Source organism: Anabrus simplex, chromosome 1, assembly GCF_040414725.1.
Source record: "Anabrus simplex isolate iqAnaSimp1 chromosome 1, ASM4041472v1, whole genome shotgun sequence".
Classification (NCBI taxonomy): Eukaryota; Metazoa; Arthropoda; class Insecta; order Orthoptera; family Tettigoniidae; genus Anabrus; species Anabrus simplex.
Genome location: NC_090265.1, coordinates 277,255,369 through 277,281,158, shown reverse-complemented (window position 1 = coordinate 277,281,158; position 25,790 = coordinate 277,255,369). Strand labels below are relative to the sequence as shown.

Genomic DNA, 25,790 nt, shown 5'->3' with positions numbered 1-25,790 from the left:
GTGAGTGACGGTTTCAGGAAGTTGCATAACAGCTGTACGTAACAGTCCGATGTTACTGTTGCAATTCTGTCCTCCTCTTCAAAAAGTAAGGGCCTACAATTCTGAAATCAGCGACAGCGCACCAAACAGTAACATGCTCGTTGTGGAGAGGTCACTCGTGGATCTGTTGAGGATTGGTTGCGGACCAGTACCGAAAATTTTGTTTATTAACGTAGCCTGACAAATGAAAGTGCGCTTCATCACTTGCCAGAACACTGATGTCAGCTGCTACAGCTTCCAGGATAGTCTCACAACGCACTCCACTCTGCGGTTGGCCCAATCACGTTCACTGAGTTTCTGAACACCCACCATTTTGTACGGATGGAACTTCATGTCTGTGTGTAAAATCCTCCTTGTGGTGCGATCCGAGAGTCTCAGAGCACGTGAATGCCTACGCACCGAACATTGAGGAAATTGCGTAACAGCGTGTCTCAGTGCACGGATGGTCTCTGGTGTTCGGACACTACGAGGCCTACCAGGCGGTTTCATTTTCACACTCAACGACTTTTTCTCAAACTGTTCACACATAACAGAATTGTGTTCCTGCTCGGAACTTTCAAACTTTCTCATGTTGACCTAAGCCAAAGTGTCTGCGAAACAAACGCTGCATTGTGGTAACAGAGTCAGCATTTTTGAAATAAGTCTCAATCACGAAACGTCGGTGTTCACCACTCCACACCATGCTAGCGACTGGCTGGCTGACTGACTAGCCCAGACGAGATGATGCAAGTGTTCTCCAAGGCCGAGACCGTGCGCACCACGTCAATAACACCTGTTTGAAATCTGTGGCTAATACGACCTTTAGTTCGCTCCAATGTACTGTACGTGACATAAATGGCAAACCCTGCTCTTTTAAAATGCGCAACAAAATTGTGAATGGCTTGTTTCATTACTGAGTTATTTACGTCTGAAATTCGTCAGGTATTTCAGCCGCACCATGTACATATTATTTACAAGAACTACATACCTCAAGGTAATAGTCCAATAGACACTGCCTAATACTTCTAGAATTCTGCTTTATCTAGTAAGGGTAGGTGCAACTATCTTCCTTACACTCGGATGGCCTTTCTGTGCGAAGGTCATCCCTAATCTTAATTACATACTTCCTCTTCACTGATGCCTTGAGTCCTACAGCTTCCAGCAACTATTTCCTAACGTTGGTCCAGCCCCTCACTTCACTCCCAAACATTAATATACATGAATTGCCTCCTTGGTTCACAGATGTATATAGTTTTGAAGACCAGGCTTCAAAGTGATGATTTTGTACGGATGAGATACCTGTCCCTTTCTTAACCTCCTTTGCATAAACAAAATATCACCATCACTATGGAATAAAGTTACCTCATATAATAACTACACCCATGTGGTCAGCACGGCGCATCCTCTCGGTCGTTATTCTGGGCTTTCGAGACTGAGGCCGCCATCTCACCATCAGATAGCTCCTCAATTCTAATCGCTTAGGCTGAGTGGACCTCGAACCAGCCCTCAGGTCAAGAGAAAAATCCCTGACCTGGCCGGGAATCAAACCTGGGGCCTCCGGGCGAGAGGCAGGCACGTTACCTCTACGTCACGGGGCTGGCTAAAAATTATAACAAGGTTAAGACAAATCATTTCATATATACATATTTTCACATCAATAAATAATTTTATAACTTAAAAAAAATTAAAAATACACTATATAGTAATAACATACCTTATTTGTCTTCAAGAATTATGTGGTATTTGCAAGCTCCTTTTTAAATAAAATAATAAGAAGAAATAGTTTATATTTATTAACCGGATGAACTTGAAGTCCCATTGGCTGATGTCTTACACGTGCCACTTAATATTCTCATTTGACCTTGAATTCTTGCCAGTGATTTACTGTACCTCAAAATGCACAATTTTTTCTAGAAGTCAGACTAAATTGGAAAATATTTGTTTTTCTCACCTTGATCTCATAGAATTTAATTCTTATATACTTGTAAATTACACTACTTTTACTAATATTAAGTCTTACTTGCATTTTACATAACTAAATAAAATTGTGAAAATACATGCTTTCTTAATACTACTACCCCAATCATTAATTGCCATCTTTAACATTTTACCACTCTCATCAAGTGCTTTACTTAACTCTTCCCCTTAATACCATTTTTTTTTTCTCTAGAGGTGCCTCAAACTCATTCACATAAGTCTTTGCACACATCCCATCACTTACACTCACCCTATTACTGAAATCACTACCATAATTCATCTCAAGATCCCGACAATTTGTCTTTGCATAACTTGTAAATAACATACCCTTGCATTTTTCACTTGTATTCTTAATGACAGTTCTGTAATCTCTGTACTATTCCTGTCTGTTCCCAAAGGAGATAAAAAATGATTCACAGTTTTATATGATGAAGGTACACGCAACTCGCCAATGTTTTGCATAATTTTTAATCGTATTGCTGAACACAAGATGCGTCTCCTTGACTTTCCATTCCACATATGATCCTTCAAAACAGTTCATGAAAGATTATGACAGTTGATAACTTAACTCTCCTTCTATACCATCAACATTCATTTTCATTTTTTTTTAACACTGTCCAATCGACAACTTTCTTCTTTCTTTTCACTTTTTTTTAAATTATCACTTGCTGAGAATTTACACGCACATCTACACAGGGTCTCTCATATAAACTAAGACCGAACACACTGTGTTTGTACTTTGCGTTACGGCAGCTGCCTCATCCGAAATTGTCGCGCGTGGCTGCCCTGCTTTAAGCGTATATACAATCTTATATGAAATCTTGCCTTATAAAATATACTGGAAGTGTCGTCCTTCTTGGGTTATACAGGCATTATATCTGTTAACTATATTCTGGCTGACTGGAGTGACTTCTGCCACTGTAATGTTCTGATTTTATTTTATTTTTTTCTCCAATGTGTGAGGATTTCTTCAATACACTTTTTCCTTCAGTTTACCCCACGGGTAAAAATTACACAGTGTTAGATTTGGAGAACAAGGGGGAAATAGACCAGCACTGATCACTCTGTCTGCAAACACTTCCAAGTTGTAAGAAGGGAATCTTCTGCTGTATGACCTGGGACTGAATCTTGTTGAAACCATGCATGCAAATATTTCTCTTCTGTTAACTGATGTGTATGATTCACCACTTCCTGGTTCAACCAACGAGTTTTAACTGTCTTTTCAGAGATGGCGTCAAAATGTCATCTTGGTACCTCTCTGCATTTACCATCGTCTTAAAAAAAATAGGCCCAATTATTCGTCTTGCAGTAACAGCACACCAAACACCAATCTTCCTATCATTATAAAGGACTTCATAAACACCATTAGGATTTTGTGCACACCAATAGCGAGAGTTATGACTGTTGACACGACCATTAAGATGAAACTAGAACTTTTACATACAAAAATATGGTGTTGCTATGATAACTGTCTCACCGTGTTATCAGCTGAGATTCAGACTGGTGACTGATGCTTGCCGAATCAAACATGTGAAGGCTGCTTGCAAAGTTAAGAACTATGCGCGCACCTCTCATACTGCAGCTTACGGATCAAAGAATAAAAATGCAGCCTCGACGGTTTTAGTTTATATGAGAGATCTTGTATGTGTAAATATATCATCTATGAATTAATAATATGATATGAATAAAATAACAAATTAATACATTAATCTCTAATCAGTTTACATATCACTTACGTATGCACATAACAGCTGATGTTTGATGGAAAACTATCATTAAATACCTGTCACAATATCATGAACCATGACTTACATGTAATATCATTTTCTTTTTTAATGGCAAGGTTTTGGTTTGTACAGTTACAACCTGGGTGTTACCCTTATGTCTAACTGTCCTTCCATACTACTGACTAAATACTTCTGCCTTCTGTAAATCGTCACATGTATACACTCACCTTGTTCATTAATAACAAATTCTTGAAATGTCCTTCCCGGATCTTGTTTCTGCCTAAAAGTACCTAACATGCCCTTCCATTTTTCACTAAGACTCACATGACTGCCATTTCACACTCCTCAACAGTTGCTTTGTTCAGCTCCATGGCTAAATGGTTAGCATACTGGCCTTTGGTCACAGGGGTCCTGGGTTCGATTCCCTGCAGGGTCGGGAATTTTAACCATAATTGGTTAATTCCTCTGGCACAGGGGCTGGGTGTATGTGTCGTTTTCATCATCATTTAATCCTCATCACGACGCGCAGGTCGCCTGTGAGCGTCAAATCAAAAGACCTGCACCTTGGACACTTCTGGCACTCAAAGTCATATTTCATTTCATTTCATTTCATTTCATTTCATTTCATTTCATTTCATTTAAACTGATCATGGTTACTGTCTTTAGAATTCCCTCATGCCTCTTTTATAAACCATATGGTAATGCTTAGTAAGAGCCCGCCTGGTGGCCATGATCGTTAAGGCGCTGAAGTCTAAATGGTCAGACACCAAGGTTAGCTGGTTCAAGTCCCGTTGGTCGAAAAAAATTTCACCATCAGAATGTTGGCCGGCAGGGTAGGGGAAGTGGTGGTATACAATTGCTAATCACTAAATTGCGTGCCAAAAGCCTGGATTAAATTCCAAACCTCTCCGCAGTGCTCATATGGAGCGAGGGCATATGACGCTGTTGATGGTGATTCGTCCGTCGGATGGGGACGTTAAGCCTTGAGCAGACCCCTTGGTGCTATTCGAGAGGAGTAGGCTATGTGCCGGCACCGGGTTTCACCCTCTCCCTACTATCATATATCACGTCATTCATTTCATCCCATATCATTAACTCCTCTGATGAGGTTGACGTCAGGAAGGGCATCCAGTCATAAAAATCCGCCAAGACAGATTTCACCTCGCCTCATACCGGACCCCATAGGGAAACGGGACAAGGGTTGGACAAACAAATATGGTAATGCTTAATAGTCCTACTTATACAACCTCCTTTCTATCACATTTATTGTCTGGCTCCGTGGCAAGATGGTTAGTATGCTGGCCTTTGGTTCAAGGACTGTGTATTTTAACTTTTGTTAGTTCTTGTGGCTCAGGAGCTGGGTGTTTGTGTGCCGTCTTCAGCACTATAATTCATCTTAGGTGGGGCACTATCCTCACAGATACATAGGTCACCTATATGGTGTCAACTCGAAAGACAACACCTCTATGGAGGCCACATTCTACTGCTGCTGCTGTTATTATTATTATTATTATTATTATTATTATTATTATTATTATTATTATTATTATTATTATTATTGTTGTTGTTGTTGTTGTTGTTGTTGTTGTTGTTGTTGTTGTTGTTGTTGTTGTTGTTGTTGTTATACATACATTATCATTATAGACTGTTATGCCTTTCAGTGTTCAGTCTGCAAACCTCTGAGAATTTACTAAACGTCGCCACAATCCTCGATTTGCAACTAGTGTTGTGGCCTCATTTAGTTGTATACCTCTTATCTTTAAATCATTAGAAACCGAGTCTAACCATCGTTGTCTTGGTCTCCCTCTACTTCTCTTACCCTCCGTAGCAGAGTCCATTATTCTCCTAGGTAACCTATCCTCCTCCATTCGCCTCACATGACCCCACCACCGAAGCCGGTTTATGCGAACAGCTTCATCCATCGAGCTCATTCCTAAATTAGCCTTTATCTCCTCATTCCGAGTACCCTCCTGCCATTGTTACCACCTGTTTGTACCAGCAATCATTCATGCTACTTTCATGTCTGTTACTTCTAACTTATGAATAAGATATCCTGAGTCCACCCAGCTTTCGCTCCCGTAAAGCAAAGTTGGTCTGAAAACAGACCGATGTAAAGATAGTTTTGTCTGGAAGCTGACTTCCTTCTTACAGAATACTGCTGATCGCAACTGCGAGCTCACTGCATTAGCTTTGCTACACCTTGATTCAATCTCACTTACTATATTACCATCCTCGGAGAACACACAACCTAAATACTTGAAATTATCGACCTGTTCTAGCTTTGTATCACCAATCTGACATTCAATTCTTTTGAATTTCTTACCTACTGACATCAATTTAGTCTTCGAGAGGCTAATTTTCATACCATACTCATTGCACCTATTTTCAAGTTCCAAGATATTAGACTGCAGGCTTTCGGCACAGTCTGCCATTAAGACCAAGTCGTCAGCATAGGCCAAACTGCTTACTACATTTCCACCTAACTAAATCCCTCCCTGCCATTCTATACCTTTCAGCAGATGATCCATGTAAACTACGAACAGCAAAGGTGAAAGATTACAGCCTTGTCTACTCCTGTAAGTACCCTGAACCAAGAACTCATTCTACCATCGATTCCCACTGAAGCCCAATTGTCAACATAAATGCCTTTGATTGATTTTAATAATCTACCTTTAATTCCATAGTCCCCCAGTATGGCGAACATCTTTTCCCTCGGAACCCTGTCATATGCTTTCTCTAGATCTACGAAACATAAACACAACTGCCTATTCCTTTCGTAGCATTTTTCAGTTACCTGGCGCATACTGAAAATCTGATCCTAACAGCCTCTCTGTGGTCTGAAACCACACTGGTTTTCATCCAACTTACTCTCAACGACTGATTGCACCCTCCCTTCCCAGATGCCAGTGAATACTTTGCCTGGTATACTAATCAATGAGATACCTCGATAGTTGTTGCAATCCTTCCTGTCCCCTTGCTTATAGATAGGTGTAATTATTGCTTTTGTCCAATCTAAAGGTACCTTACCAACACTCCATGCTAATTTTACTACTCTATGAAGCCATTTCATCCCTGCCTTCCCACTATACTTCACCATTTCAGGTCTAATTTCATCTATTCCTGCTGCCTTATGACAATGGAGTTTATTTACTATCCTTTCCACTTCCTCGAGCATAATTCTCCAACATAATTTTCCTCCTCCCCATGAGCTTGGCTGTTTGCAGCACCACCATGATGATTTCCTTTTACATTGAGAAGATATTCAAAATATGCCCTCCACCTCTCCAGTGATTCCCTGGGATCTATTATGAGTTCACCTGAATTACTCAAAACACTGTTCATTTCCTTTTTCCCTCACTTTCTAAAATTCTTTATTACTGTCAAGAAAGGTTTCCCTCCTTCTTGACCTAGCCTTTCCAGGTTATTACCAAAATCTTCCCATGACTTCTTTTTGGATTCAGCAACTATTTGTTTTGTTCTGTTTCTTTCATCTACGTACAAATCCCTGTCTACCTCGGCCCTTGTTTGGAGCCATTTCTGATAAGCCTTCTTTTTACGTTTACAGGCTGCTCTCACTTCATCATTCCACCAAGATGTTCGCCTTTTCCCATCTTTATACACAGTTGTTTCTAGGCATTCCCTTGCTGTTTCTACTACAGCATCCCTGTATGCCACCCATTCACTTTCTATATCCTGAACCTGCTTGCTGTCTACTGTTCGAAACTTCTCACTAATCATATCCATGTACTTCTGTCTGATTTCCTCATCCTGGAGATTTTCTACCCTTATTCGTTTGCAGACAGATTTCATTTTCTCTACCCTAGGCCTTGAGATACTTAGTTCACTACAGATCAGATAGTGGTCTGTATCATCGAAAAATCCGCAAAAAACTCGTACATTCCTAACAGATTTCCTGAATTCAAAGTCTGTTAAGATATAGTCTATTATGGATCTGGTACCCCTGACCTCCCATGTGTAGCGGTGAATGGCCTTATGCTTGAAGAATGTATTCGTAACAGCTAAACCCATACTAGCACAGAAGTCCAGCAAACGCTTCCCATTCCCCTTAGCTTCCATATCTTCCCCACATTTACCAATCACCCTTTCGTATCCTTCAGTTCTATTCCCAACTCTCGCATTGAAATCGCCCATTAGCACTATTCTATCCTTGCTGTTGACCCTGACCATGATGTCACTCAATGCTTCATAAAACTTGTCAACTTCATCCTCATCTGCACCCTCACATGGTGAATACACGGACACAATTCTTGTCCTAATTCTTCCAACTGACAAATCTACCCTCATCATTCGCTCATTTACGTGCCTAACAGAAACTATGTTGCGTGCAATGATATTCCTGATAAAGAGCCCTACCCCAGACTCTGCCCTTCCCTTTCTAACACCCGTCAAGTACAATTTATAATCTCCTATCTCTTCCTCATTATCTCCCCTTACCCGAATATCACTTACTCCTAGCACATCCAGATGCATCCTCTTTGCTGACTCAGCCAGTTCTACCTTCTTTCTTCCATAAGCCCCATTAATATTGATAGCTCCCCATCGAATTCCATTTAGTTCGTCAAGTTGTTTCCAAGGAGTCCCTCGCCTGTCAAATGGGAGTGGGACTCCATTACTCCCATAGGTCCGAGGCTTGCTTAAAGTGTTCTAAGCTCGGTAAATTCATGAAGCAGGATGCTACCCTACTTGCACATAGTCCAAGTGAGGATCTCTCCTCTAACGGGTTATGGACCACCGGTGAATTGTATAGTCCTAGCCGCCTGCGCACAAGGAGGGCCACGACTCGGAATATGTCCGAGATGCCCACTCCCATTCCATAGCAACTGGTATTCTAACTCTCAGGACCACTTACTAGGCCACTCAGCCGTTGCCCATGGTTCACGAACTAGGACGTGACTACAGTAACCCATAAAAGTGAACCACATATTATTATTATTATTATTATTATTATTATTATTATTATTATTATTATTATTATTATTATTATTATTATTACTATTATTATTGTTGTTGTTGTTGTTGTTGTTGTTGTTGTTGCCAATATGGATACATTGGTGTGTGAAATTGTGTTGTAAACTTGTTTGGTTAAATGGAGAAGTCTGGAAAGAGAGAATTTAAAGGAAAATAGAAAGAGGAGAGAAAATGAATTGGGTGAAAAGAATTCTGAAATTACTTACTCCCTTTCTCTTTGTTCAGTCTTGTTTGCTGTCCAAATCACGTTCCATTGACATTGATCTGAAAAGATTTCAAATTTTACACTCAGTACACTTAGCACTACTCTTCTGTTCACATAGATTAGTTATACTCTTAAATCATTATACCCCGTCTCTACCCAGGTTTTTCAAATTGTGTGATTCACCACTTCCTGGTTCAACCAAGGAGTTTTAACTGTCTTTTCAGAGATATCTATGGGTTCCTCATTCACAATAACGATTAACCTTAGCGTAATACATACGTAGCATAATATCACAATAAAAACAAAATCACATGATTAATAGTAAAATATCCTTTCACTTTCCTTAAATATAAAACATACGTTCACTATCACACTCGTACACACCGGGCGAGTTGGCTGTGCGGTTAGGGGCGTGCAGCTGTGAGCTCACATCCGGGAGATATTGGATTCAAATCCCACCGTCAGCAGCCCTGAAGATGGTTTTCCGTGCTTTCCCATTTTCACGCCAGGCAAATGCTGGGGCTGTACCTTAATCAAGGCAACGGCCGTTTCCTTTCCATTCCTAAGCCTTTCCTGTCCCATCGTCGCCATAAGACCTGTCTGTGTCAGTGTGACGTAAAGCAAATAGCAAAAAAAAGAAAAGCATACTCGTACATATTGCCATGAACGAACTAAATTGAATTCTTATTATTAACTAGCAATTACCCGCGGCTTCGCTCGCATGGATTTCATAATTTGATGAGAGTAATTGTTCTTCGGCATTGTACTAAGAGACTTCCTACAGTATAAAAACTCGCCCAAAAATTGAGTTTCATTTACCCCAGAAATTCTTTGTAAACCATGTTTTTGGTGTTACCTTTTCGGGCTAAGACGACCATGCGACCTGGAACTGTACATGCGAGAAACAGTCTACTCTCAAGTCAAAAAATAAATACATGTTTCCATATTTTTAAAGGAGATTCCAAATACCTATTCCCACATCTGTAACATATTCAGTTTTTGAGATATAGGCCTACATAAGTATCTCCATAAAAAGAATTCAACCCCTTGATCAGTCCTTCCTCTACCCCCATCTAAGTGTATTTTCCGAAAACAAAAATACATGTTTCCTTATTTTTAAAGGAGATTCCAAATATCAATTTTCCAGTCTGTAACATTTTCAGTCTTTAAGATATGAGTATCCTCATAAAAAATAATTCAACTATTTTTCACTCCTTCTGACCCCTGTTAAGTGCCCTCTCTGAAAACAAAAAGTACACGTTCCTGTATTTTTAAAGGACTTTCCAAATACCAAGTTTCTTGTCCCTACCATGTTAAGTTTTTGACATGTAATGTAAAATGAAATTGTGTGTGTGTTTTAGTGCCGGGAGATCCCAGGGCGGGTTTGCCTCGCTAGGTGCAGGTCTTTTGATTTGGCTCCCGTAGGCGACCTGCGCGTCGTGATATGGCTGAAATGATGATGAACAACACATACACCCAGCCCTCGCAAGAGGGAATTTAACCAATAATGGATAAAATTCCCGACCTTGCCGGGAATCGGACCCGGGACCACTGTGACCAAAGGCCAGCACGCTAAACATTTAGCCATGGAATCGGACGGCATATAATATAGATATACCGGTACTCATTTTAAAAATTCAGCTGCTTTTTCGATTCTTTTCAGCCCCTGAATTGGATTTTCCAAAAGCAAAAAGAAAAAAATAGGTGTTTCATTATTTTTAAAGGATATTCAAATACCAGTTTTCGTGACTATACGTCTGTAACACCGTCAGTTTTTGAGATAAATGTATACTCATAAGAACTATTCAGCCTCTTCTTCCTCAATTCTTTCCACCCCTCTCCCGCGTTAAGTGGACTTTCCGAAAACAAAAAATATGTGTTTCTTTAATTTGAAAGGAAATTCAAAATACCAACTTTCACGTCTGTAATGGCTTCAGTTTTAAAGATAAAGTATCCTCATAAACGTATATCAACTCTTTATTTACTTATTTTCAACCCCACACCCCTTACGTCGAATTTCCTATAAAAAACAAATTCGTGTTTCTTTATTTTTAAAGGAGATTCCAAATACTAATTTTCACGTCTGTAACATCTTCAGTTTTTTATATATAATGAAAGTAAATCAACTCCTTTTTCACCCCCCTTCCTACCCGTTAAGTTGATTCCCCCTCTCCAGAAGTGCCTGTATCTGTATTTTAAAATGAGATTCCTCACATCTTTAACATTTTTAGTTGAAATGAAATGGCGTATGGCTTTTAGTGCCGGGAGATCCTAGGACGGGTTCAGCTCGCCAGGTGCAGGTCTTTTGATTTGAATCCTGTAGGCGACCTGCGCGTCGTGAGGAGGATGAAATGATGATGAAGACAACACATTCACCAAGCCCCCGTGCCAGGGAAATTAACCAGTGATGTTTAAAATTCCCGACCCTACCAGGAATCAAACCCGAGGCCCCTGTGACCAAAGGCCAGCACACTAACCATTTAGCCATAGAGCCGGACAACATTTTTAATTTTTTGAGATATAAGTATCCTCACACAAAAAATTCAACTAATTTTTCAATTCATTCACCCCCTTAAGCAGATTTTCCATAGACAAAAGAACACGTGTTTCTTTACTTTGAAAGAAGATTTCAAATATAAATGTTTATGCCTCTAACATCTTCAGTTTTTGAGATACAAGTATCCTCATAAAAATAATTCAACTCCTTTTTCACCCCCGCCCGTTAAGTTGAACCCCCCCCCCTCCAAAATGTGTGTTACTTTATTTTTAAGGTGATTCCAAGTAAACATTTTCACGTGTGCAACCTTAAGTTTTTGAGACATAAGTTTCTCCATAAAAAGAATTAAATTTTTCACTTCCTTTCACCCTCCCCCCTTAAGTGAATTTTCCGAAAACCAAAAAACACTTGTTTCTTTGTTTATAAAGGAGCTTCCAAATGCCAATTATCACAACTGTAACATCTTCAGTTTTGAGATATATGTATCCTCATAAGAAAGAATTAAACTCCTTTTTCATCGCCCTGCCCCCAAGTTGATCCCCCCTCCCGCGCAAAATGCATGTTTCTTTATTTTTAAAGGTGATTCCAAATACTAATTTTCACGTCCATAACATCTTTTTTTTTGAGATATAAGTATCCTCATACAAAGTATTCAACTAATTTTTCAATTAATTCACCCCCCCCCCCCCTTAAGTGGATTTTCCAAAGACAAAAGCTCGCAGGTTTCTTTAGTTTGAAATAAAATTCCAAATGCAATTTTCATGTCTGTAACATCTTCAATTTTTGAGATATAAGTATCCTCATGAAAAGAATTCAACTCCTTTATCACTCCACCGCCGCCCGTTAAGTTGGTTTCCCCCCCACCCAAAAAATGCGTGTTTCTTTATTTTTAAAGGAGATTCCAAATACACATTTCTAGATCTTTAACCTTCAGTTTTGAGATATAAGATTCTGCAGAAAAAATTTCTATTTTTTACTTCCTTTCACACTCCCCACTCAAGTGAATTTTCCAAAAACACACAGTACCTTACTCTTTTTCTTTAAAAGAGCTTCCAAATACCAATTATCACTTCTGTAGCATCCTAAGTTTTTGAGATATATGTGAGAATGAAGTTGAAAATTTGGTGTTTGTAGCTCGGATAGTATTGAACGAAGACGACCTTAAAGCCTTGCTGACAAACTTTACAATATTTTCTAGTGTGAAAGCATAGGTTTCTTGTTCACATAACATTTTCATACTACCTGCATACTACCTGAAGCTGCAGTGCATATAATTTTTACTGCCGGGCTGAGTGGCTCGTATGGTTGAGGCGCTGGCCTTCTGACCCCTACTTGGCAGGTTTGATCCTGGCTCAGTCCAGTGGTATTTGAAGGAACTCCTGCGGAACCAAATTCCGGCACCTTGGCGTCTCCGAAAACCGTAAAATTAGTTAGTGGGATGTAAAGCAAATAACATTAACATTATTATAATTTTTTCTTGCACATCGCACATGCATACGTTCTGAAGCCACATTGAAGTAATGTGTACAGCTGCAGTGCAGTGAAGTACTTAGAATTGCTTCTTTCTTACATGTTACGCACCGTCTGGCAGTTCGTATAAGCAGACAGGCAAACAAAGGTACTGCATACCTCACAAACATCGTAGTCTACTTTAAGCTCCTCTTTTGGTCAAACCACTCGCTAAATACAAAATAAAAATATCATGTCTTATGAACTGTGGATGCCTTTGCTGGCGAGATGTAGTGTTTACAGTGCACTATGTCTTCTGGTATGGGCTATATCAAATTTGTTACTTTCATTGACCTGTCTCAGTCTCATCCTTGGCTTTGACAATATGAAAGTGACTGAGGTATGAGTGATGCCAGTAATACCATTCCTTATGCAGCCAGTCCCTGTTATGAATGGTGTGAAAATATCGCTCATAGGGTTGGTTGGTGCATGCATTTCAGTGGGCTTGGCAGACTGATATGTAATAGCAACAGCTGGCTCGGTGAGGAAAGCAACGGGAAACTACCTCACTCCTCATTTCCCTAGTGCGCCTCTTCAGTGACGCATAGGCTATTTATGACAGCTATTGGCGGAGCTGCAGAGGATCAAACCAGCCTTCGGGCTGAATACCCAACATCACACATCTGAGATATATGTATCCTCGTAAAAGGAATTCATCTCCGTTTTCATCCCCCCTCTATGAAGTTTATTCTCCCCGCCCCAAACGCGTGTTTGCGCGTTTCCTTATTTTTAAAGCAGATTCCAAATACCAGTTTTCACGTTTTTAACATCTTTAATTTCTTTCGGTATGTATACATTCTTATACAACTAATTTTTCAATCCTTTCACCCCACCCCCCCGTTAAAGAGTCTTTTCCGAAAACCAAAGAATACGCGTTTCCTTATTTTTAAAGGAGATTCCAAATACCAATTTTCACGTCTGCAACATGTTATGTTTTTGAGATATACTGTAGATACGCTAATTTTAAAAATTCACGCCCTTTTTCAGTACCCCTTAAGTGGAATTTCTGAAAAAAAATATTTTTCTTTACTTTAACAGGAAATTCCAAATACCAGTTTTCAAATCTGTAATATGTTACTTGTCTTAGATAATTTGGAGATATAGTCTTGTGAAAAATTCACCCCACTTGTCACTCCTGTTCACCCCCTATTCATCGGATTATCCAAAAACACAAAAATACGTGTTTATTTTCAAAATAGATTCCAAATTTCAATTTTCATGTTTGTAACATCTTCAGTTTTTGATATATAAGTCTCCTCATAAAAGGTGTTCAACCTCTTTTCCCCCATTTTTCACCCCTCTTAATGGGATTTTCCGAAAACAAAAAATACGTGTTTCTTTATTTTCAAAGAAGATTCCAAATACCAATTTTTACATCTGTAAACTTTTCAGTTTTTGAGATATAGATATCCTCATTTTAAAAATTCACGCCCCTTTTCACCCCCTTGGCGACGGAATATCCAAAAATCCTCCCTTAGCAAGCACCTACATATTAATATGAATATATCCCCAAAATTTCATTTCTTTCTGTCCAGTAGTTTTGGCTCGGCGATGATGAATCAGTCAGTTAGTCAGGACAAGTTATTTTATATATATAGATTTGCATAATTAATTAAATGGTGGAGTTCACGTTTTTCTTAATATCAAGGGTTCAAAAGTTTACAATAGTAGGAAGGAAAAGAGTGAAATCGGAGCTGGCACATGGCATACTCTTGTCACATCAGGGAGCCTGCTGAAGGTTAACATTCCTATTCAACGGACAAATCACCATTAACAGTGCCATATCCTCTTGCTCCATACGAATACTGTGGAGAGGTTTGGGATTGAATCCAGTCTTTTAGTGCATAATTTAGAAATGTATACCACTACCTCTCCTACCCTGCCAGCCAACATTCTGATGGAGAAATATTTGGAACTTGAACCAGCTAACTGGTGTGTCAGACCGTATAAACATGACACCACCAGACAGGCTTACTGACATGTCTTAATAAACTGTCCCAAAGAAATCCAACACAATGAAGGGCGTTCCTGCAGCCCTAAAGGTTTTCAAATTGCTCGGGGTCCGTGATTTCACTTTTACCTTTTCATAATAGAGGATCAACTTCGCTGGAAGGTTGAATTAGGGCAGTTGCCATAACGGCAAGAGTCGCTTCCTCTCACAATTACAAATGTTTCAAGATGGACCGAGAATCATTCAAGTGGTGTGGTAATATACATAGGTAAAATCATGTGAGCCACGGCCAATTAGATAGTAAGCAAGCGGCCAGCTCACTAGAGCTTTCTAGGACAGGTACACTTCACCAATCAGAAGGCAGATAATGGAGGAACACAGAGATTTTTTCATAATGATTTGACGTCTACAGACGACATGTCAGACCACAAGGGCATCAATCACAAGGCAATTCAGTGTCAGCAGTCACGCTATGAATATGGTAATTTGTTATGGCTTCAGGTGAAACGGGGAACAGGTGAAGGGCTGTGAGGTTGGAAATCGGGCTGGTAGAATCCCATATGTTCCTATATATTGGACAAAATGGTAAACAGTTTGGAAGGGTTTACATAGAACACACTAAACACAGAATTTGCATTGCCAACCACTTACTGGAGGTCATCAAATGTTGCTCTCATAGGAAATGGTTGCTGAGGATGAATATTTTTTAACAGTTATAAGTGCTCTAGTAAGACAGTATTTTACCACTAAAATTGATGATTCAATAACATTCTTTATAAAAGTTATATACAATCATACATTTTGGTTTTGGGGAGTATGAAGTACATACTTGCATAGCTAACATCATCAGGTGATTAATCTGTTACCTTTTTGGCATATATAAAAGTACACGTGGCTAGCGATTGTATGATCACAGGCTCGAGTCCTGAGTAAAATATTATTGTTTGTTATAAGTGCTTGTCAACAACTGTGGACTATATTCCAGCTTTAACAGGTATTCTCAGAGTTCATTTCATACTCCCTTACTCCCAATTTTTTTTTTTTTTTTTATGTCATTGTTTGAATAACCAAGGCAGTAATGCCATGCATGCTCAGTTCACCTGTGAAGAATATGGGTTCAACTCTCCATCAGGAGATCAAAACTTTTAGAAACAAAAATTCCATGTCTTCAGAAGCACTTGGCCCTGGGCTTCACTCATTCTATATCAGAAATGATAACCAGGTTAATTCGTGTGGTCAAGGGCGACTGGGAATAGGGGTAACCACTCTATCACATTTGGTGCTGAGGTTACAAAAAGTGGAAGCCTTTACCTTAATGGCCTGTGTGAAGATGGCATTGCTTTTTTTTTTTTTTTCACTACATATATCCCACTAACATGTATACAATAGAGATTAGACTTCCTTCCTATACTTATTTGTTGTTCTTGTACTAATTTCTGTGAGGGTACCTGAAAGTTCCTTTCACTCCATTTTTTCCCATCTGTGACATAAGGAGAAACTTAATGTTATCTGTTCGCACTGTCATTTCTTTTTATAGCTAAGTTTACTGTTCAGCTGCAAAATTGTAAACTGATAAACTTTCATTTTCAAACATATGTGCAATTGTCTCTGAAGCTGGGTTGTAGAATGTTTAATCTTTTTTCTTTCTTTTTAGATATATTGCTGTCAGATAGTGTCTATGTTTACATTTTTCTTATTTTCAGCTGCCCGTTATGCTCAAGAATTAATGTTATTCATGAAGGAGAAAGACATAAGCCCATTTAGAAATATGATAGTTCCATTAGCACAGGTTAGTATTAAATTGTCTGATCTTCTTCACCATTAGCAATATGTATACACTTACTCGTATGTAGATCTGTATACTAGTATTTTACTCTACAGCCAGTTGGTAATAGAGATCAAAGCTGATGACTTATGGCCATATCAACTGAAGACCTTTGAGGACCTTATATTCTTGTCCATCATGCTTGTATATGGTACTAAATACAAGGTAGTTCAAGAAATATTTAAAGTGAACTGTATAGTTAAATGCTTTCATACTATGCCAAATTTCAAATGTTAGAGTTCTTCAAATAAATGTGGAACTTTACGATACTGTAGTTACATACCCCTCCTTATGAACCATGTGACCTTACCGTGGTGGAGAGGCTTGTGTGTCCCAGTGAAAGAGATAGTTGAGCCGTAGGTGCAACCATATCGGATGGGTAATTGTCGGGAGACAAGACTAACGAATAGTTCATCTAAAGGGGGTAACAGCTTTTCAGAAGTTGCAAGGGCACCAGTATAGATAATTGACTGATATGGCCTTGTAATAATAGTTGACATGGCTTAGCTGTGTTGATACTGCTACGCGGCTGAAAACAGAGGGAAACGACAGCCATAACTATCTCCCAAGGACATGCAGCTCTCTCTGTATGAATGCTGTACTGGTGATGGGTTCCTCCTGGGTAAACTATTCCAGAGGTTAAATAGTTCCCCATTCAGATCTCTGGGTGCAGTCTACACAGGAGGAGCATGTCATCAGAAAAATGAATACTGACATTCTGCGAGTCAGTGTGGAATGTTAGAAGTTTGAATCGTGGTAGGTTAGGGAATCTGAAGAGGGAAATAGATAAACTAAGATTATAAGATGTAGTTGTTACAAGTGACTTACTTTGGAAGGAAGATCAGGATGTTTGGTCAGGCAACTATAGAATTATCAACACAAAATCAAACATGAGAAATGCAGGAGTTGATTTAATAATGAATAAGAAAATAGGGCAGCTGGGAAGATACTGTGACCAGCATAGTGAACAAATTATTGTCATGAAGATAGACATCAAGCCAATGCCCACCACAGTAGTGCAGGTTTATATGCCGTCTAGTTCAGCAGATGATGAAGAAATCTAATCAAAATCTTCCGGGCTATTCTGCCTCCATTTGCCAGCAGGATACAGGAGAGAGTGCTTAGACGATGCCACAGAAGATAACTACCGGAGCAGTAGTCGAAACATCTGGCAGGAATGAGAGGAGTGGATTACAGCAGTATAGCACGGAAGATTTTGATTATGTTGACTCCGGCTGTGAAAGTCTTTATACTTTAGCAATACTTTTGCTAATACTTGGTTCAAACACCACAAATGATGGCTGTATACGTGGACAAGACCTGGAGACACAGGAAGATATCAAATAGACTTAATTATGATTAATGAGAGAATTAGAAACCAGTTGTTCAATTTCAGTACTTTCCCAGGAGCAGATGTGGACTCTGACCACAACTTCTTGGTCATGAAATGTCATCCAAAGTTGAAGAAAGGAAGGAGTACAAGAAGATAGGATCTAGATAAGCTGAAAAGAGTCTGAGGGTTTTTTTTTTTTTCAAAGAACATGTCGCACAAGGACTAAAAGGCTGAAGGAAACACAATAGATGAAGAGTGGACAGTCATGGAGAATGAGATCAGTAGATCAAAAAGGTAAGATCAAGTAAGAATCACTGGATAACTCGGGAGATATTAGACCTGATTGATGAGTGGCAAAAATACAAGGCAGAAAATGAAGAGGGCAGGAATAAATACAGGCGATTAAAGAATGAAATAGAAAGTACAGGTCAAGCTAAGGAAGAATGGTGAAAGAGAAGTGTAAAATTGTTGAAGGTTGTATGGTTGTAGGAAAGGTAGATGCTGCATACAGGAAAAATCAAGAAAATTTTGGAGAAAGGAAAACTAGGTGTATGAATATTGAGAGCTCAGATGGAAAATCACTCCTTGGGAAAGAAGATAGGCTGAAGTTAAACAATTGTATCAAGGGAAAGGTGCCTCTGTGGTTCAGGCAGCAGCACACTGGCCTCACACCACTGGGTTCCGTGGTTCAAATCTCGATCACTCCTTGTGAGATTTGCACTGGACAGAGTGGAGGCAGCACTGGTTTTCTCTGGGTACTCTGGTTTTTCCTGTTATCTTTCATTCTCCAATATAATTTCATCTGTCAGTCATTAATGATTGCCCCAGAGGAGTGCGACAGGCTTTGGCAGCTGGCACAATTGCTATCTTCTTTCCATTCCTGACCAGATCGAATGACTGGAAACAAGCTGTGGATTTTCATGTTTTCATCAGGGGAAAGAAGTAGATGATGTGGTTCTGGAACAAGAAGAGGCAGTTGATGCTGATGAAATGGGAGACCAATTTTGAGGTCAGAATTTGATAGAGCTCTGAGAGACCTAAATAAGAACAAGGCACCTGGAATTAATGTCATACCCTCAGAATTACTGAAAAAACCAGCGTGGGGAGGTTATTCCATTGTGTGTGTAAGATGTAATGATACAGGAGAAGTGTCATCTGATTTTAAACAGAATGTTGTTATACCTATTCCTAAGAAATCAGGTGCCAACAAATGTGAAAACTACCACACTATTAGTTTGGTATCTCATGCTTTCAAAATGTCAACATGTATTATTTATAGAAGAATGGAAAGACAAGTTGAAACTGAGTTGGGAGAAGATCAGTTTGGCTTCAGAAGAAATGTAGGAACACATGAAGCAATCCTGACTTTACGTCTGATCTTAAATTAAGAAAGACAAGCCTACATACATGCCATTTGTAGATCTAGAAAAGGCATTTGTTAATGTTGATTGGACCAAGCTATTTGAGATTTTGAAGGTGATTGGGATCAGATACCGAGAAAGGAGAATGATCTACAATTTGTACAAAAGTTCATCTGCACTGATAAGTATCAAAGGCTATGAAAAGGAAGTAGCTATCCAGAAAGGAGTGAGGCAAGGCTGTCCCCTCTCCTTTTCACTGTTTACATGAACAGGCAATAAAGGCAATGAAAGAAGAATTTGGAATAGGCATCACAATCCTAGGAGAGGAAATCAAAACTCTGAGATTTGCCGATGATATTGTTATTTTATCTGGGTCTGCAGATTGCCAAGTGGTATGGACAGAGTCTTGGAGAAGGAGTACAAAATGAAAATAAAAACATAAATCTAAAGAAAAGTAATGGAGTGCAATTGAATTAATTCAGGTGATGCAGGAAATATTAGATTAGGAAATGAAGTCTTAAAGGAAATTGATGACTACTATTACTTGGGTAGTAAAGTAACTAATGATGGCAGAAGTAAGGAGGACATAAAATGTAGACTAATACAAACTAATACAACCAAGGAAGACTTTCTTAAGAAAAGAAATTTGTTCACTTCAAACATTGATATAGGAACTAGAAATACATTTTTGAAGACTTTCATCTGGAGCGTGACATTGCATGGCAGTGAAAAATGGATGATACGTAGCTCACAAAGAAAGAAAACGTAAGTTTTGAAATGTGGTGTTACAGAAGAATGCTGAAGGAGAGATAAGTAGATCGAGTCATGAATGAAGAGTTACTGAATCAAATTGCTGAAAGGAGGACAATTTGGCAAAATTTGATCAGAAGAGATAGAATGATGGGACACATCTTACAACACCCAGGTCTTGTTCAGTTAGTTTTTGAGGGAAGTGTGGGTGGTGAAAACAACAGGGGTAGACCAAGGTATGAATATGACAAACTGATTAAGAGTAAATGTAGGATGTAGTAGTTATGTAGAAGTGAAAAGGTTAGCACAGGATAGGGTGGCATGGAAGCTGCATCAAACCAATTTATGGATTGATGACGCAAACACACAGTTACATACCACAGTCAACTTCTACCATATAAAAACATACCATCAGGAACATTTTTCAGTGCATATAAAATAGTTAGTTACCAGATGACTCCACCGAATCACTTCAAACATTGATATAGGAACTAGAAATACATAATGATATCCGTTCTTTCATGGGTGGTGTCAACTGTTGAATGGTGGGCCCTGAACTGAGCATAATATGTTCATCTTAATCGTATATAAATATAAATAAATAAAACATAGTAGGAAATAAAATATTGTGATTTGCATGGGCGAAAAGTGCTTCACTTATTTGTTTCAAAATTCCTGTCTCACTTTTCTCAGTTTTTGTTAAGATGGAACACATTCTTTTCAGTATCGACTCGGTTAATATCGAAATACAAAATCTACGACACTGTGATATGTTTGTTATAAATTTTGTATTTTGTGCCTTGATAAACTGAAAAACTTAAAGGTTATGTTCCTCAACGTATACATGAAACCTCAGTTTTGGCCCTTGTAACATGAATAACTACAGTAGAACCTTGATAATTCGAAATCAGTTAATTCAAAATCCTGCCTAATTCGAAGAAACTCTCGTTCCCGGAAACATGAGGTACGGTTTTGCATGTTATTTAAATTGTTTAATTCGAAATATGGATAATTCGTTATTTGAAGAACAATGCCAATCCCATTACCGAAATTCAGACTTTTAATTCAAAATTGCCTTTACATTTTAAAAAATAGTATTTTACAGCGTAATCTAAATTCAAAATGTATCCACGTCATGATAGAACAGTCTTCCGGAATGTGCAGGGGTAGCTTTCCGCACTTTCACTCGTGTGTCTACAGTGTGCTTCATATTTGCTAAGTTTGAGTGAAATCATAATTCTTTTGTATTCAACGTTTTAAGGAACACCACAATATCATGTAGCAGGCGATGCCGACAATTGACGAAAAAGCATGGCTCTTATAATAAAATCGTATGCACCGAACAGTATTGTCAAAGCCGATGAAACTGCATTTTTTTTAATGCCGAGCCCAAACTGACTTATGTTTTAAAGGAGAGAAGTGCCAGCCAGAAAATCGTACAAGGGTTGGGGACATTGTACTGTGTTGCAATGCACATAGAAGCAAGAGACTTCCTCCCCTCGTCATAGGAAAGTTTGATAACCCACGATGTTTTAAGTGCGTCGGACACTTTCCGTGCAAGTACAAGACATCCAAAAAATGTAAACAATACAGTAATCCAATAAATAAAACATTTGCACTGGGGAGCCAGCATAATTTGTCCTTGTTGTCTTTGAATCGTGTGTGTTTTTTTTTTTCTTTCCTTGCGTGAGGTTATGTTTGCCAGTGATTTATCCAAGTGCATTATTTGAATGATGTAAATGCAACTTGTTGGATACATTTTGTAACTAGTTTTTTCCATAGCATTTGAAAGGCTTAAACTGTAAATAAACGTGATTGCATTAATGGGCCTTAGAATACTTTGTGATGCAGCAAGGGTTGGCATTTCTGAATTACGAGAGAAGTGCCATGGTGGGAAATTGTACAAGGATAGAGTGACTGTACTGTGTTGTATTGTCAAAGGAAGCAAGAGACTTTCTCCCCTCGTCATGGGAAACTTTGATAAGCCACGATGTTTTAAGGGCATCGGGTACTTACTGTGCGAGTACAGGGTATTAAAATTCATACAGTACATTAATCCAATGAATAAAACACTTGCACAGGAGAGCCAGCATAGATTTCTCCCAGTCTTTGAATCATGCTCTTTTTTATTTTTATTTTTCGTTGCGTGAGGTAATGTTTATCAGTGAGTTATCCAAGTGCATTATTTGAATAATGTAAATACATCTTGTTGGATATATTTTGGAAATAGTTTTTTCCATGGCATTTGAAAAGTTTAAACTGTGAATCAAGATTAATTGCATGCAGTAACGGGTCTTAGAATATTTTGTGATGCGGCAAGGGTTGGCATTTCTAAATTAGGAGTTGGCGGTTAATTCAAAATCACATAATTTGAAGTCTGATTTTGGTGTCCCAACAACTTCAAATTAACGAGGTTTTACTGTATTATGTTTCTGTTATAATTCAGTGTGTTTACAGCAGCAAGTTGCAGACTGGTGTTTGTGACTGAACTTTAACAATGTGTTGGCATCCTTTGGAGTAGATTTTAGTTAATGTAATGCAATAGCTAATCTTGCAATTACACACCTACTTCATATTAGTCCTCACATACTGTTTAGAGGCATGTACTGTACTTAACAATAACTATAGCAGAATTTAGGCAACAGAAATGAGATTCATTAGAACTATGAATCAAACCACAGTACTCAAAAGGACAAAATCAGGAATGAAGTAAACAAGAAGGTCCCCTATTACTATTATAATAAAGAAGCATAGATTTCAGTTGTATGGGCACATTATGAGAATGAACAGCAAAAGATCTGTCAGAAAATATTTTGACTTACTTTCCAAGGAAAAAGACCAAGAGGAAGGCAAAGGAGATGCTGAATAGAGACAGTAAAATCAGATGTGAAGGAGAGAGGTCTCAGATAGGAAGATTTCCTGGAACAGAAGATGTATGAAGACAGGAGGAGATGGCAAGTGCTTGTACACCACACCTGGGTAACTGGAGTTGGAAGATGATGATGATGATGATGATGATGATGATGATGATGATGATGATGATGATGATTGCAATAGAGAAATGCATGCATATTAGTTTTAAGAACTTGAGACTGCAAGGAACTTCTAGGTTAGGCCATATCTAATACACTAGTACTAACAAACTTTTCTGTGATAATGAACCTGCTAGGCTGAGTGGCTCAATCTGTTGAGGCGCTGGCCTTCTAACCCCAACTTGGCAGGTTTGATCCTGGCTCAGTCTGGCGGTATTTGAAGATGCTTAAATACATGAGCCACATGTCAGTAGATTTACTGGCACGTAAAAGAACTCCTGTGGGACAAAATTCTGGCACCTCAGCATCTCCGAAAACCATAAAAGTAGTTATTGGGGCGTAAAGCAAATATATTATAATATTATTATTATTATTATTATTATTATTATTATTATTATTATTATTATTATTATTATTATTATGAACCTGAAAATAGTTATACATCCTCTTGGAGGAATTAATCTTCATCCTCGCTGAGCAACAAATGCCTAACATGGATTTCCTGTTTGTTAATGTACTTGTATTGATCGGATTGCTTATGAAGTCACTAGTCCATTTATAGAGATACCAGAATACAATGGTAAAAGTGATAAGTGAATGGTAATAAATTAGTTAAGTTTTAATGAAGGAGGATTATGATGATGATGATGATGATGATGATGACAATTTCCAGTTTTCTTTGAGGTAGCTGTACGTACTTAACCATATACCAGCCCTCCTGCCATTCTTAAATCTCTGGCAGTACCTACTGGCAATTGAAAATTTAGCCTTCAACTCTGCAGCAGGGTTGTAAACATTATAGAAGAGTTATATGCTTACTTGTTAGGAAAACAATTGTAAATTAGGCTTTAATTTTGGTAGTACTTGTATCATGGATTTGTTTAAAATCTGATGGGTTTTCTGTGGTTTCCCATTTTTACACCAGGCAAATGCTGGGGCTGTACCTTAATTAAGGCCACGGCCACTTCCTTCCAACTCCTAGGCCTTTCCTATCCCATTGTCGCCATAAGACCTAACTGTGTCGGTGCGGCATAAAGCAAATAGCAAAAAAAAAAAAATCTGATGGAGAATTACAGGTGTCTGTGAGAAATCAGTATGAGTCGCTGCAGGTAGAACAACAGAGGGAAAATGAGGAACAGGGAACTGTTGCTGAGAAGTGTTGGAAGTAGGAGGAAGGGAAAAGGTAGGAAAGGGAAATGTGGAGTACCAGTAGTGGATAGGAAAAGACAGTGGAACAGGGTCGTGGGATGCAGAAAAGGGAGGAGGAAGCAGCTTCTGCAGCTGTCAAGAAAGATAGGACTGACCAGGAGGGGAGGGGATCAAATGAGGTGGGTAGAGATAAGGCTCTAATCATGGGGGATTCCATTGTTAGACATGAGGAGGAACTGTATGGAGGAAAGGGAACCACGGTAAACTGTTATTAAGGAATTAAGTCACGGCAGATGTTGAAGAAAGTAGAAGAGGAGGAGGAGGGAAAGGAGAAGGTGGAAGTGTTTCACGTTGGTACTAACAACATAAGACAAGCAGGTATAAGCACCAACATAGTTGGGGATGTGTGGGAACTGGTAAATGCAGCACGGGTGAAGTTTAAGGAAGTGGAGATTGTTATCAGTGGAATACTGTGTAGGAGGGATACCGACTGGAAGGTGATCGGGGATTCAAATGAGACTATGGAGTGGGTATGTGGGAAACTGGGAGTAGGATTTTTAGATCCTAATGGGTGGGTAGGAGATAGGGATCTGCGCTCAGATGGCCTTTACTTAAACCGCAATGGTACATATAAGTTAGGAAATTTGTTTAGAAGGGTTATAGGGAGGTACATTCAGGAAAACGGGGTGGCCTAGGGAGTGGAGATAAGGAAACAGGGAACTGGAAGTCAAGTAGGAATGACATAAAAATGTTAGTGCTCAACTGTAGAAGTATTGTTAAGAAATAAAAAGAATTAAGTAATTTAATAGATATATACTTACCAGATATTGTAATAAGAGTTGAATCATGGCTGAGAAATGATATAATGGATGCATAAATTTTTTCACGGAACTGGAGTGTGTGTAATTTGCATACGATTTTTATTTTTGTTTTCCACCTATTCATTACGATTTTTATTTTTATTTTTATTTTTGTTTCAATACGGGTCTAAACATGAGAATAGTTACATGCAACTGGAGTGTGTATCGTACAGATAGGACAGGAATGGTAGGAGGGGGAGTATTCATTCTGGTGAAGGAAGAATTTGTAAGCTAAGAAAAAGTTAAAGATGACAAACATGAAATTCTAGGTGTAAGGCTCATCTCTAAAGATAATAGGCAACTTGATGTCTTTGGAATGTACATACCGGGAAAGGGTAGTGCTGATGCTGATTCAGAATTACTTAATAAGATAATCAGCTATGTGGGAAACGATAAGGAAAGGAACGTGATTGTAGCGGGTGATCTCAATTTACCAAATGTCAGTTGGGAAGGAAATGCGATTGACAGGAAGCATGACTAACAAATGGCAAATAAGTTAATGTGGGAAGGGCACCTGATTCAGAAAGTGATGGAACCAACTAGAGAGAAGAATATTCTGGATGTGGTGCTGGTAAAACCAGATGAGCTGTATAGAGAAACCAAAGTA

The 25,790-nt window shown here is 38.8% G+C and overlaps 1 protein-coding gene across 2 annotated transcripts in view; it reads left to right on the top strand.

The window, feature by feature from the left end:
- Positions 1 to 25,790, top strand: part of OXA1L (OXA1L mitochondrial inner membrane protein) — a 133,986-nt gene that overhangs the window by 49,051 nt on the left and 59,145 nt on the right. For both annotated transcript variants that reach the window (XM_067159753.2, XM_067159752.2), the window contains exon 4: positions 16,577 to 16,662. In XM_067159753.2, the coding sequence (XP_067015854.2) occupies positions 16,577 to 16,662 (86 nt within the window). The remainder of the gene's footprint in view (positions 1 to 16,576; positions 16,663 to 25,790) is intronic.